The sequence below is a fragment of the Convolutriloba macropyga genome, unplaced genomic scaffold (assembly GCF_964194025.1).
Source record: "Convolutriloba macropyga unplaced genomic scaffold, txConMacr16.3 SCAFFOLD_2934, whole genome shotgun sequence".
Taxonomy (NCBI): domain Eukaryota; kingdom Metazoa; phylum Xenacoelomorpha; order Acoela; family Convolutidae; genus Convolutriloba; species Convolutriloba macropyga.
The window spans coordinates 2501-17504 of NW_027450182.1; the positions used below are offsets into that span (position 1 = coordinate 2501).

The 15004-nt window shown below is 38.2% G+C and overlaps 1 protein-coding gene across 1 annotated transcript in view; it reads left to right on the top strand.

Moving 5' to 3' along the window:
• The window catches only part of LOC142355689 (uncharacterized), a gene marked incomplete at its 5' end in the record, with an annotated part of 14652 nt that extends 1500 nt beyond the window's left edge, over positions 1-13152 (top strand). The window contains 4 exons of the mRNA XM_075407772.1: positions 871-969; positions 1668-1817; positions 11532-11672; positions 13000-13152. Of these exons, the coding sequence (XP_075263887.1) occupies positions 871-969; positions 1668-1817; positions 11532-11672; positions 13000-13152 (543 nt within the window). The remainder of the gene's footprint in view (positions 1-870; positions 970-1667; positions 1818-11531; positions 11673-12999) is intronic.
• Positions 13153-15004: the final 1852 nt, after the last annotated feature.

The following is a 15004-nucleotide window of genomic DNA, read 5'->3' on the forward strand; positions in this document are numbered from 1 at the left end:
CTCTCTCTCTCTCTCTCTCTCTCTCTCTCTCTCTCTAAATAAATCGCATAAATAATAAATTCAGAAGCAATTTTTTATAGATGCCTACGGAAAAATACAGCGACCACAATTCAAAACGATTATTTTTCGTCGCGTCATTAATTCTACTTTTAAATAAATTTGAAAATTCATATAACTTTTGAATGCTCAATTAATAAGGCTTTAAGTCACGTTTGCATGCTCAAAAACGTGCGTTTACTTAAGCTAAACTGCGGATTAGAGATACTTTTAATACAAAAAATAGATACCTAAAATGAGCGGAAACGTGCTACAAGACATGTCACCTTTTTTTACAATTTTTCCGCATCTCAATTTCGCAAAAAAATGCGTAACCCCTTTTGCAAAAAAAGGAGATACAAAGCTTGTCTCCTAATTTGTTCATTTTATATCTGTATTTTTCGCACAAATTTTGCTAAGCTGGAAATTTTTGGGTATAGCTCTGCGTCGTAATGCAGCTTCCAATTTTTTCCGCAAAAAATTCAAATTAAAAAAAATCCGTTGCTGGAATTTAACTAGTAATTACTTAGTAATCACATTTAACTAGTAATCACATTACAATCCTGAACAGTTGAACAATTCTTGTGACGAAGACAGGCAATTCGAGGCAAATTTGAAATATTTTTTCTGTCGCTTCTGTCCACATGGTTAAACTTATAAAGTTATAACATAGTGGTTGTAAAAGACATTGATTTTTTAGTAAGTTTCCAAGCTCATTTAGTAAGTAAGTAGCTTTTTTAGTAAGTAGCTCATTTAGTTGTTTGACTGCAATCGTTTTTAATGGAAACTGAATTAACCTTTAAACTTTTTAATTAATTAGCAGCTTTCTATCAGGGTTCTCAGTATCCAATTGATGCGCTGGCAACTCCTACTGGCAACCGAAAAAGGCCATTCGGATCTCCGGACCATTCAGAAGATCTTTCCAGCCCACAAGTATGCTTTTTTAAAATGGCCTTTGTGGTTTTAATGGAGATATTTTAGGGCCTGTTTCTATTTCAATGTCGAAGCCTCTTATTATAATCAAATCATTATTTGCATAATGATTATTGCCAGACGGTTGTTATCACCACCGAGAAGTTATCAAACTCCGAGGCAAAGCCGATGTGTAATGATAACTTCGAGGGCGATAACTTATTTATTATTTATTATTTTTTTATTTTATTATTTATTATTTTACTTATTTATTATTGTCTCACTTAATCATTGCAGCAAAATTTTTTGCTTATTGTATTTGAATAATGGTGTAAAATGTTTTTGCAATTGTTTCTGGAACTATCAGAACTAATTAGAAGAAATTGTTTTCCAACAACTTTCAATAGCGGTATAATAATATGTTCAATGTATTAATATATTCATAATCAGTATCAAATCACCGGTTATGCTTTATACTCTTTCGACATCACGGTTGCCCAGAACAAACTTAATAGAAATTTCGGATGTTTTCCGTTTGTTCCCCCCCCCCCAGTACTTTATGCCCCTCCCCGTTACAGAGCACGTGCCATTACATAGTAAATCACCATGTAAAAATATTGCACGTGCGTCTGGGGGGTGCAAATAATATGCGCCCACTAAGCTGGAGGGCACAAACGGAAAATCTCCAAAATTTCTCAGCTGGTCTCAATTTATTTTAGGAGAGATATGTAGGAATTCAATTTCCCAAAATACATTCAACTGAAACTCCTGAAGATCTGAGTCTTGATGATCCGTTCAGTTTTCATCTGAGCCCTTTGAATCTGAGCCCTGAAGAATTTCCTGTCGACATTGAGCATGATTCTCATCAAGTGAGTTTTTGCAAGTGTTGCGGGTGCAACTTCAAGATAGCTAAATTAGAAAGTTAATGAATATTACCACACAGTTGTTATCGCCACCGAGAAGTTATCAAACACCGAGGCGAAGCTGAGGTGTTATGATAACTTCGAGGGCGATAAAAATCGTGTGGTATTTTTTTAATCAACACCTGTTGCGATCATGTTTGTTATTTTAGACTACAATTTTTATCAAACTGTTTCCAACATTAGACTACAAATTTATCACCACTCTTTTATCGCCACTGTTTACTTAGTAACAGTGGCGATAAAAGAGTGATAAACTCGTAGTCTAATGCTGAAGTGTCTTTCCAGTCTCCATCGGGCATTAAAATTTATTACACTTGCAGTTTACTTTAACGCTATTATCGCAACAGGTATAGATTAAAACTTTTTACATGTAAATTTTTCTAAGCTTCATTATTATTAAACACTATGTATATGTTAGTTCATGAATCCTAACGGCCCGATGGACTTAGTACCCTGACACCAGGGCGCTCGCGCCCGAGTGCTGGGCACACGGCCCAAGGGGGGCTAAGATTCATGTGCTAACTTATTTAGAGAACCAAAGGTCACGAAGGGGGTTAAACTTTAATTCAAATTTCAAATTGAATTTAAGAGTACCGTTTTGCAAATTTTTAAACGAGAGGTTTTCATCAATTTTTTTAATCTTTCCTGTTTTTGGCTATTTCAATCATTTTGTGCTCCAATTCGTCATCGCTATCGAAATATTTGCTATCATCAGACCTATTTTGACCTAATTGGCAACCGCTAATTTCATTTCTTTGAAAGATATCGAACTTTTTACCACCAGAAAGCTGAGCTTTCTTCCTGCTAATCTTCCGCACCGCCAAAAAGTATGTTTCCTTGCTGCAAGTGGGCCGCTAAGTTAGGGCCGTTAAGTTAGGGCCACAAAACTTAGCATTCTACTTTTGCACGTGCTAGTTGCTAATTGCACGTGCCTCCAAATTTTAGCGACCAAAATTTCTTACACTGGGTTGTCTAACTAATAAAAAGGAAATTATATCATCAATGAATAAACTGCTACTTTTTGTAATTTTGTTGCAAGAGTTATACAGATATTGCCCGAACGAACTAATTAAAGGATTTCAATCAATGTTTTTTGAGAGTAGATTCTCTTTTCTCGCTAGTGTTTCACTATGAAGAATCCCGAGAAAGCGGTGGAGGAAAGATATAGTCTAATCCATTGCAGTGCTAGGTAGTTTATGCAACGGTCTTAATTGCAACGACAGTTGAATAAAAAGGTGGAATTTCCATTATAGCACCCCCCATCAATTTAGTGCTCAGATAAGGTGTAGCCACCCAAACATGATAAACATACCATAATGGGGGTTAGAATTTAATAATAGGAAGAATGCGAACGAGATCGTTACCTTGCTATTTTATGGCCTTCACACAGTTCTGTTAAAACTTGGCTGCGTCTTGTAATTTGCAGTTTGAGAACTTTTTGAAATGGAGAAAAACCATGTGGTAATATTCAAAAAGATTCAAGCCAACCTAAAGGGTTACGCAAAACCTGCATCTTTTCTGTTTCCTCAAGTGTTTTTTGCACCCCCCGTTAAAAATTTTATGTCGTTATATAGCACGTAAAAAATAGCACGTGCGCCTTGGGGGAGCAAAAGCCCACTAAGCTGTGGGGGAGGGCAAAACATAATATATCCGAAAAACTTCAACCGATGTGCTTGCAATCAATGGACATATTGGTGTTCAAAACGCCAATCAAGACGTTTTTCGCCTTACTGGTGGTAGTGGAGGCCACTCTCTTTGGTAGGATCTAAGTACTCCATACCGCAGGTATTTAGTCTATTTAGTCTAACAGACCTTCGAGGGGATATATGCAAGTTCACTCTGACTATTTATCAGTCAGAAGGTTACCATTAGACTCCCGCATTAGAGCTCGTAATTGCCGGTGGCTCTCGACGTGGGTGGAGGTGTGTTTTTCGGGCCGGAGAGCCGCCAGTCTCTCTACCACGCTTTGGTTTCTTGTATAGGAACAGCCATGCACTCTAGTACTGTGACTTTTCTTGACAAAATAAGTCTTTGGGCCGAGGGGGCAACTAAATATCTCTCTGCTACCAGTTTTACTGGCTTCATTTGGAACGACAACAACCTGGACTGGGGAGACCTCTTTTGTGGTTGAGTCTTCTGATTCAAAGTGACAACAGGTGAGGCTGCGCCACCCTCATTTAGGCTTGTGCACTGTGAGTGGGCACTTCTCATATGCCTTGTTCACCATCCTACCGTCTTGTAGGTCTTATTGCACCCGGTTAATGGACATTGATAGGGTGGGTTTCTCGGTGTAGTCACAATTTGTTGAGCATGATCCGTAGAGTTACAAGTCAGATCTTGATCATTCCCAACATTACGCTGCATTTCTTTATTTGTTGCAAACATGCAGCAGCAATTTCTTGCCATGTACTCTATTGTGAGTTTTCTCTGACCAAAATTTGATACTGACTGATCAACTGCGTCAGCATATGCTATTTTCGTTGGTGCTTCCACACACCCATCAACATCTCCTTTCACTTTCAATATTTCCATGTCAGTTTTTAAAGCCTAAGGCAGTCTTTGGCCTAGGTCTTTCTTCGCTTCCAGATTGATTTTATTTCGTTGTCATTCAGTTTCCTTATGCTAATCTGCAGATTTGCCCGCCGAACAGGTAACGGGGTTCTGATGCTCTTTATCGGGACTTTTTTCTCGACGACAGTCACTTTTATTTCTGATTTGCTATTGAGCTTTAGGATAATTCTCCTAGCTTTATTGAGCACAGCATTAAGCTTTCTATGTCTACTTTTGGTGTGATTAAAGTTTCTAAGCCGTAGAAAAGTAAAAGTTGGAGGAACATTTCTATAATCAAAACCTTTGTGTTTTTCTTCTGTAAACCATTTGTCAGTGCTGGTCTAAGCTTACACAGAGCTGTTTTTGCCTTGACACACTTTGCTCACACTGCTTTCGAGGGATCTGAGTCTCTTTTGATCACGCTATTTGAAAAGTGGATCTTTTCCGTTTGTGCCCCCCCCAGTACGTTATGCGCCCCCCAGTTACAGAGCACGTGTAATTACATAGTAAATCATTATGTAAAATTACTGCACGTGCGTCTGGGGATGCAAATAATATGCACCCATTAACCTGGGGGCACAAACGGAAAAGATCTGAAAAGTGTGTGACTGTTTTAAGTGCTTTGCCAGCCAACTCTACGCTTACTTGTGCATCGGATATAGCAAGCACTTTTGTTTTCGGGAAATATATCTCCATCCCGGCCATCACAATTTCTCCAATTAGTTTGTTGTATCTGTTGGCGTTTTCTGCCATGAGGACCAGAAGATCTGCGTAAGCAATATGATCGATAGTTGTGCATGGACATTATTTGCATTTTTGCAGATTTGGTCAAAAATCAGCGTAAAAAAATTTGGTGCTAGCACGCAGCCTTGACGTACGCCCCCTTCAAAATCGAAGCTGTCTTTGTCATAAATTTCCCCTCTTGCACCTTTGTGCACGTCCCATATCAGACTTCTGAAGGGGTTTGTTATTCCATAATCATTGAGGGCTTTTGCCAGGGCTCCTCTACCAACAGAGTCGAAGGCTTTGACCAGACCAGTGAAGAACATTATCAGGTCTTCTTTCTCTTCTCTCTCGTACTCTCAATTATTTTTCTAAGTTGCCAGAAAACCATCAGGGTGCTCATGCCTTCTCTGAACCCAAATTACCATTTTTCGCTCGATATCTTTGTTGGTTTTAGCATCTAATCTTTCTTTCATAGTTTTCCAGAGCAATTTCCCTTCGACTTCTAACATGCACATTGATTTGTAGTTTTTAGGGTCTAGCCTTTCACCATTCTTGATCAAGTTTAACACAATGTTATTTTGTATCTTTGTGGTCTTTGTCTTTGTTTCTTCAGTTTCCTTATGCTAATCTGCAGATTTGCCCGCCGAACAGGTAACGGGGTTCTGATGCTCTTTATCGGGACTTTTTTCTCGACGACAGTCACTTTTATTTCTGATTTGCTATTGAGCTTTAGGATAATTCTCCTAGCTTTATTGAGCACAGCATTAAGCTTTCTATGTCTACTTTTGGTGTGATTAAAGTTTCTAAGCCGTAGAAAAGTAAAAGTTGGAGGAACATTTCTATAATCAAAACCTTTGTGTTTTTCTTCTGTAAACCATTTGTCAGTGCTGGTCTAAGCTTACACAGAGCTGTTTTTGCCTTGACACACTTTGCTCACACTGCTTTCGAGGGATCTGAGTCTCTTTTGATCACGCTATTTGAAAAGTGGATCTTTTCCGTTTGTGCCCCCCCCCCCCAGTACGTTATGCGCCCCCCAGTTACAGAGCACGTGTAATTACATAGTAAATCATTATGTAAAATTACTGCACGTGCGTCTGGGGATGCAAATAATATGCACCCATTAACCTGGGGGCACAAACGGAAAAGATCTGAAAAGTGTGTGACTGTTTTAAGTGCTTTGCCAGCCAACTCTACGCTTACTTGTGCATCGGATATAGCAAGCACTTTTGTTTTCGGGAAATATATCTCCATCCCGGCCATCACAATTTCTCCAATTAGTTTGTTGTATCTGTTGGCGTTTTCTGCCATGAGGACCAGAAGATCTGCGTAAGCAATATGATCGATAGTTGTGCATGGACATTATTTGCATTTTTGCAGATTTGGTCAAAAATCAGCGTAAAAAAATTTGGTGCTAGCACGCAGCCTTGACGTACGCCCCCTTCAAAATCGAAGCTGTCTTTGTCATAAATTTCCCCTCTTGCACCTTTGTGCACGTCCCATATCAGACTTCTGAAGGGGTTTGTTATTCCATAATCATTGAGGGCTTTTGCCAGGGCTCCTCTACCAACAGAGTCGAAGGCTTTGACCAGACCAGTGAAGAACATTATCAGGTCTTCTTTCTCTTCTCTCTCGTACTCTCAATTATTTTTCTAAGTTGCCAGAAAACCATCAGGGTGCTCATGCCTTCTCTGAACCCAAATTACCATTTTTCGCTCGATATCTTTGTTGGTTTTAGCATCTAATCTTTCTTTCATAGTTTTCCAGAGCAATTTCCCTTCGACTTCTAACATGCACATTGATTTGTAGTTTTTAGGGTCTAATCTTTCACCATTCTTGATCAAGTTTAACACAATGTTATTTTGTATCTTTGTGGTCTTTGTCTTTGTTTCTTCAGTTTCCTTATGCTAATCTGCAGATTTGCCCGCCGAACAGGTAACGGGGTTCTGATGCTCTTTATCGGGACTTTTTTCTCGACGACAGTCACTTTTATTTCTGATTTGCTATTGAGCTTTAGGATAATTCTCCTAGCTTTATTGAGCACAGCATTAAGCTTGCTATGTCTACTTTTGCTGTGATTAAAGTTTCTAAGCCGTAGAAAAGTAAAAGTTGGATGAACATTTCTATAATCAAAACCTTTGTGTTTTTCTTCTGTAAACCATTTGTCAGTGCTGGTCTAAGCTTACACAGAGCTGTTTTTGCCTTGACACACTTTGCTCACACTGCTTTCGAGGGATCTGAGTCTCTTTTGATCACGCTATTTGAAAAGTGGATCTTTTCCGTTTGTGCCCCCCCCCAGTACGTTATGCGCCCCCCAGTTACAGAGCACGTGTAATTACATAGTAAATCATTATGTAAAATTACTGCACGTGCGTCTGGGGATGCAAATAATATGCACCTATTAAGCTGGGGGCTCAAACGGAAAAGATCCGAAAAGTGCTTGACTGTTTTAATTGCTTTGCCAGCCAACTCTACACTTACTTGTGCATCGGATATAGCAAGCACTTTTGTTTTCGGGAAATATATCTCCATCCCGGCCATCACAATTTCTCCAATTAGTTTGTTGTATCTGTTGGCGTTTTCTGCCATGAGGACCAGAAGATCTGCGTAAGCAATATGATCGATAGTTGTGCATGGATATTATTTGCATTTTTGCAGATTTGGTCAAAAATCAGCGTAAAAAAATTTGGTGCTAGCACGCAGCCTTGACGTACGCCCCCTTCAAAATCGAAGCTGTCTTTGTCATAAATTTTCCCTCTTGCACCTTTGTGCACGTCCCATATCAGACTTCTGAAGGGGTTTGTTATTCCATAATCATTGAGGGCATTTGCCAGGGCTCCTCTACCAACAGAGTCGAAGGCTTTGACCAGACCAGTGAAGAACATTATCAGGTCTTCTTTCTCTTCTCTCTCGTACTCTCAATTATTTTTCTAAGTTGCCAGAAAACCATCAGGGTGCTCATGCCTTCTCTGAACCCAAATTACCATTTTTCGCTCGATATCTTTGTTGATTTTAGCATCTAATCTTTCTTTCATAGTTTTCCAGAGCAATTTCCCTTCGACTTCTAACATGCACATTGATTTGTAGTTTTTAGGGTCTAGCCTTTCACCATTCTTGATCAAGTTTATCACAATGTTATTTTGTATCTTTGTGGTCTTTGTTCTTTTTCCCTTGCTGTGAAGAATAGTTTCAAGACGGGACTCAGTTGTGTCTAGGTACTTTAGCAGGTCAGGTGTCATTCCACTCGTCCCTGGAGCTTTCCCACTTTCCATATCCCCTATTTTCGGCCACTCTTATTTTCGGCCAGACTTGGAGGTGCTCAATCATCGCTGATTTCCTCCTCATTTATGTGCTTGTCTACACTGGGATCCTGTGTGAGTCTGGCTTTGAAATGATTATCATAGTGCTTTTGGTAGTCAACAGGCTTTGGCAAATTTGTTGCCATTTTATCCCAGTCGACCCATGCATTTTGAAAACAGCGCAGTGCTTCTTTCAGGGCTTTATAAGGATGTCTCATATGGATCACCTTCGAAGGATTTGAGCTTATTATCAATCTCGTGTTTTGAACTCTGAGGTAATACACTTTACCCCTTTGTTCAGCTGTGACCTTCTTTCTTTGTGGCTTTCTGATCTAGTAGCGAGACATTGCTTGTGCACGGACTTTGTTCTAGTATATTTGCCTTTTCTTCCGATGTTAGCAGGTTTGCCCTGTAGTTCTCCTTAACTGTGGAGACGTCACATCCAATATCAAAGACCCTCGATTTGTCAGGTAGCATTTCCGTGGCATTTGGAACTGTTCTTTGTTTATCGACTTTTGACTTGACGGTTTCGTTGAACAGTTCTAACAGTTTCCGGTTATTTGTGATCAATGCATACTTTTCCCGCACTCTGCTTTGGGTGTCGTGTCCTCTTTTTGGTTTCCTGATGCTACTTTTGATGGCGCCCCTTGCAATGATTACAGGCTTTGCATGATCACTGTTGGAACTTTCACTCCATGAATATCGCTCGTCTTGTATCCTGTAACTTCGGTTACAGCTTTTGGTTAGTAATCCTTGAGTTAGAGTTTGTTTGTTCTTGCGTGAAGCCAACTGTACCTTTGGCTCAGTTTCTTAGTAAAGAAGCTATTCTCAAATATGAGTTTATGATCTGATAGGAATTCAGCTAGTAGTTTGCCATTCCTTCTTCTTTTCTTTCCGGGTAGGTGAGGCCCGACCTGCCTTGGCAGTAGCTCGCTTAAATGTTATTCGATAACAGCGCAGTGCTTCTTTCAGTGCTTTATAAGCGCATCCACATCTGTATCATTTGTCTGGACCCAAATTATGACAATCCGATCAAAGATAGGCACAAAATCAATCACTCTGATTTCTTGTGTGTTTACAGGAAAGCCGATGCCTGCACCAGTACGTTCTGCGTTTATGTCTACTCCTGAGTTTAGTTGAGTATAATTAGCCAACCATGTAGAACTTTCCCTTCTCACGTGGGTTTTCTGTAGTCTCCTTTCCAAATCATCAACCAATATTTTGGATGTGATTTCTGATCACACATCCTGCTGTTCCATGAGCAGATCTTAGTTATGTTGCCAAACTTTCGTGTGCACTGCTTAAGCTTTGCCATTGCCACCGTGCCATGAGAACTGGTTAAGGTTCTCAAGTCATTGTCTTTAAGCACCTCGTTGTGAACGGTGTCTAATATTTAAGGCATGTGATCCAACTTTTTTCTACGTTTTACTTGCATTTTGACTTTTGTTCTGTAAGTCCTCAGTATTTGTGAGATCAATCGAGGACTTTTCTGCCTAGTTAGACAAAAAATTTTATCCCGGATGGCCCACGAGGAGGTTACGGCGGGAAAATATTGGTAAAATATTTAACACTTAAACATTTACAATTTTCGATGAATGACTACAATCCTCAGTTTAAAAAATCTTTCTTTCTTCGTCGAGTTTTCTAGATAGACCCTTTACTATAGAATTGTATATCATTTTTTTGCTCAATTTTTCGAGTCCCACGTAGCGAAAAAAATATGTTTACGGGGTAACAGAAATTGTTTTATATTGTTTTTTGTATCAAATTGCAGCCTGTATTAGCTTATATTCAACAGGCGTTCTTTTTTGCGTGCTCATATTTTGCTCTAATCCGAATAAACCTTTACACTTTTGCAAATAAGTGATGAACAAAATCATTTTAGAAGCATTAGACTTTTCTTCCATATTATCCAAAGAAACGTTGGATCTATTCTGTTGTCCTCCAACTTAGTGGGAATATACGTTGTATGGCGCCCACGCGATCGTGCATTATTTTTAACCCAGGTTTAGGTACAGATTTTGAAAAGACAATGCTCGACCAAAATGTACTGTGAAAAGACCATACTCGACTCATTTGTGCTATGAAAAGATTTTAGCTGGACTTTAAGACATTCTGGACTTAAGCTCGACCCACATTTGTCGCTGGACCAACAATTTTTACCAAAAATATGGGCTGGACTTAAGCTCGACACAATGTTTTCAAACAAAGTCGAGTTAAAGTCTTTTCATGGGTCCATCATTGGTCTTTTCATAAGTCTGCTTTTTTGCCAATAACATTTTGCGTGCAATATGGCATATAAAGTAGTCAGCATGTATACTCCTTCACCTTTTACCATTCAAAAGAACCACAAATCCCTCAAAAACCTGATTTATTTTTAAAAAACAAAGCTCAAAATTTTTGGAAGGGAAAACAAACTGACTTACGCCGAAATTTTGTCATAGCTAATGGGACTAGGATCAATACACTTAAGCTAGCTGGTTTCATTGAATCAAATAATTTGATAATATATTCAAGCTGCCATAACTCTTTATCTTAAGATTCGACAAAAATCTTAAGGCTTTTGGCATTCCAACTGATTCTTAAGTTGGACTGCTCTGGGGCAAAGCTAGTTAGTATTGCTCCAGCTCGGCTTCTTTATGTATAGAAGCAGGAAAAAAATCGAATTCTGAAAAAAAGACTTATGAAAAGACTAATGGTGGACCCATGAAAAGACCTTAACTCGACTTTGTTGTTTATGAAATGACTACTGGTGGACCCATGAAAAGACCTTAGCTGGACTTTCTTCGTTATGAAAACACTTAACTCGACCCATGAAAAGATATTAACTCGACTTTAACTAGGAAGCTCGACCGTGTAATGATGGTCAACATTGGCTCCCCCTGCTAGACTTTTAAAGTCTTTCATTAGTCGAGGCCTAGGCCTGGGAATTAGTAACGTGCTATATAACAAAACATAATTTTTAACTGTGGGTGACAAAAACACTGGGGGGGGGGGGCGAAACCTAAAAGATCCGAAATGTTGACAACTGAGCAGACAGCATTTTACGAAGCTTTATCGATACTTCTAATGTTGATTTATATTTCAGGTTGGTTCAACTCCTCGAGGAAATCAGATTTTCCAAAATATCCCAAGTGGAATACAGAGTTTTGCGACTCCTCACTCCAGTAAAAGCCTCCTTCTTGAACGTCTGAGGCAAGGAAGACAACAATCGGGTAGCAATGATGGGGTATGTGCGTAAAGAAGACGACTTATTTTGTGACCTTTCCATGTTTTTCATTAGTAAAATTTTGTCCAATGACCTTCCCTAGTCGTGGCCTCAAAGTTCTATCGTGACTTTTTTGTAGTGTATAATTGTCTAGCACGGTTTTTTCATAGCAAAGGTTTTTGGAAACAATTTTTGAGAAAGATCTTGCCCAAGCCAATGAGTCTACAGGACATGAATCCATAGGACAATTTATGTGCGAGACTCTGTTTGCAATGGTGGTTGATAAAAAAAATGTTACCACGGTAGTTATCGCCTTATCAAATTCATTCAATGCATCGGCTCTAGATTACAGTTTGATATCTTCGCGATGGTGAGAACAACTGTTTGTAATAATTTTAATTATGATACTTGCTTGAATCTGAAAGCTCTCAAAGAGTCCTTAAATGACTTACTTGCGATCAACTGCAAGATTTTGTTTCAAATGGTCAATCAAGTATTTTTTGTTTTTACTCGCAAAAAGTTCAAAAACTACACAATACACAGTTTTCGATCAATGACTAATTTATTCAGTTTTAGAAGAATTCATTCCTTCTACGTATAAATTGGTTAGCCGATTCGTAACTGGAAGAATTTATAGCAAATCTTAAGTAATCTTTTTTAAGTCATTTTAGATAAACTTTCTTGCCGAGCTAAACAAACAGAGTTTTTTTTTCAAAAACAGCCCGAATTAACTTATCATCAGAAAAGCAATCTTTGTCTGCTCATATTTTCCACAAATCCTAATAAAATAAAAATTTGTTAGTTAAAATGTCTGTTAGCCTGATTGAAACAGTAGGCCGATAAGTTCTTGAATTCAATCTTTTTTGTATTACAAAGCGACATAAAGCAACCTATTAAGTTTAGGACTACGTATTAGCTTTATAACGTGCCAGCAACAATTGGAACTTAGACGGCAAGTTTGTTTTAATGCTCTTTTAACGGTTTTTCGTCTAATGTTATTGACGTCAAAATGGGTCCATAATCGGTCAACAATCGTGTAGAGAACCTAAGAATAATAAGCCGAATACCAGCTTAATCCGTACATGTTCTGATTATATTTACTTAAATTTAGGTTAAACGAACTTTTTCTGGCTTTCAATACGTAAATTGGAACGATTTCTGTGCGTACTTAAATACTCGACCCTGATAGGATAATATTCTTTCCTTTACATCGTAACAATGCCTTTGAAAAGAAAGAATACAAATGCATCGGACTTTTTTCCCATTTTTTCCTAAGAAACGATGGCGGCGACACATAATAGTTTTCGCGAAATTTTATCGATACTCACCCAGTTCGTTTAACTTTCAGCTTGGTTCAACTCCTCAAAGAAATCAGGCTTCCCGAAATAACCCAAGTGCAGCAGAGGTTGTTGAGATACCTCACTCCAGCCGGAGACTCCTTTTTGAAGCTTTGAGGCCAGGAGGACAACAATCGCGTGACAATGTTGGGGTATGTGAGTAAAACACTGTTCATATTTTGACGTTCGATTCCTGCACAAATTTTATTTGTGGTTGGACATTTGTCCAATGGTCATCTCTAGTCGGGGTCTTGACTTTTTAAAAGGGATAATAAGTCGAGGAGGAGGGGGTAAAAGTTAAGTAGAATTAAGTTCCTGAGAACCGTAGCTAGGTGAGGACAGACTCTTACCAAAAACTGTATTTCTCGAGAAGTGTCTTTTTATACTTACTATCTGTCTAAAGCGGTCATTCAAAAAATAGCAGACCTCGATCAGTGTTGATTTATTCTAGAAAAAACTTAGAATTGTTTCGCTCGAGAGATATAACTTTTGTGTTCGTGTTGACTTTAAACTTTTTTCTGTCTGTTTTGATAGTTAATTTAGCCTGATAAAATGCGCACCTAGTAGCCATTCCAAACAATACCTATACAACTCTATGCCTACCTTTAATTAAAAGGAATGCTTCTGTTCTGTTTCGAACCTCCAACCTTATTGGGCGTACCAATTTTAGGCCCCCATCCGCTCGTGAGACTTTTTAAATAGCTTTTTAAATATCAATGTGCTACAACAAAACTCAATATTTTTAACTGGGGTACAAAAACATGGGCGTGCGAAACAGAACGGATCTGAAAAATTATTATTGTCACAAATATATATATATATATATATATATATATATATATATATATATATATATATATACTCGCTGACACTCGCACTGTGAAAAAGCAAGCAAAGTGCCACGAAGAAAAAAAAATTATTGCAATATAAGGCTAATTGAAGTTTTCTAAATGACAGACCAAAATTGTTGTGATACTAGACCAGAATTTAGATCCTGTCATTTCAATAAATTTGTCACAATTATTAAAAAAATTAATTAGTTTTGAACTTACATGTTCATTCAATTCGTTAATGAATTTCCAAGCAAAAATTACTAATTTACCAATGAATACCAGAGGTTTTCAAGTTTTACAACTTCATATCCAATATATTTGAAAATAACAAATTATTTGGGTTTCACGAAATGATGTTAGATTCATTTTCTTGCATGAAAAAAAAACAGTTTTTATAAAAGCAAAAATCAGCGCTTCGATTTAAGCATTGTATATAATCCTACAGCGATGGTAAAGGTTGCACATTTGTTAAGACGCCTGTTACTGAGTAAACTAAATGAACAATCTATTTAAAAGAAGAGCGTGCGAGAAATGAAAGCGAGAAAAGATTACGTAATGTCTTAACCATTTAAATGCACATAAAATCTCTTCTAATATACGTAGAAAAGTCGGAAAAATTTCGTTTAACGTAATTTTCGTTGAATCTACTAATATACCAAATCGATTGCGCTCTTTTTAGGCTTAACATTTTTGTGTTCCAAAAACTTCTCGGTGATCAGTCTTAGACTAAGACCTGCCAAAGAATGTTGCTAGATTTGCCGGTTTGATTTAGTTTGCTTTTTGCCATGATGTGAAGTAGAACAGTCGATATATCGTGGTTTGCTTATTGAATTCGAAAGAGTGAATACTTGTCGTCACCTTTGTTTTTGGAGCCGCTTCCTGTTTTAAGAACACTTTCCGAGTTTATGCATTGAACTCTGAAGCTGTGAATAAGTGATAAAGATCTCTGGTTTTCATTGGAGGTAATCGACAGTGTCTGAACGACAAACGTTTCCGTTGCTTGCCTATTGTTGGAACACAATACCGCTGAGAAGATTCAAAGGAAGAGACCCCACTCGAAGTGACTCCACTGGATCAGAGGTTTCTCCGGGCTGATCACAGGATTCTCAAGGCGAACAAAGACTGATCAGAGGTTTCTCAAGATGAACAAAGACTGATCAGAGGTTTCTCAAGACTAACAGAG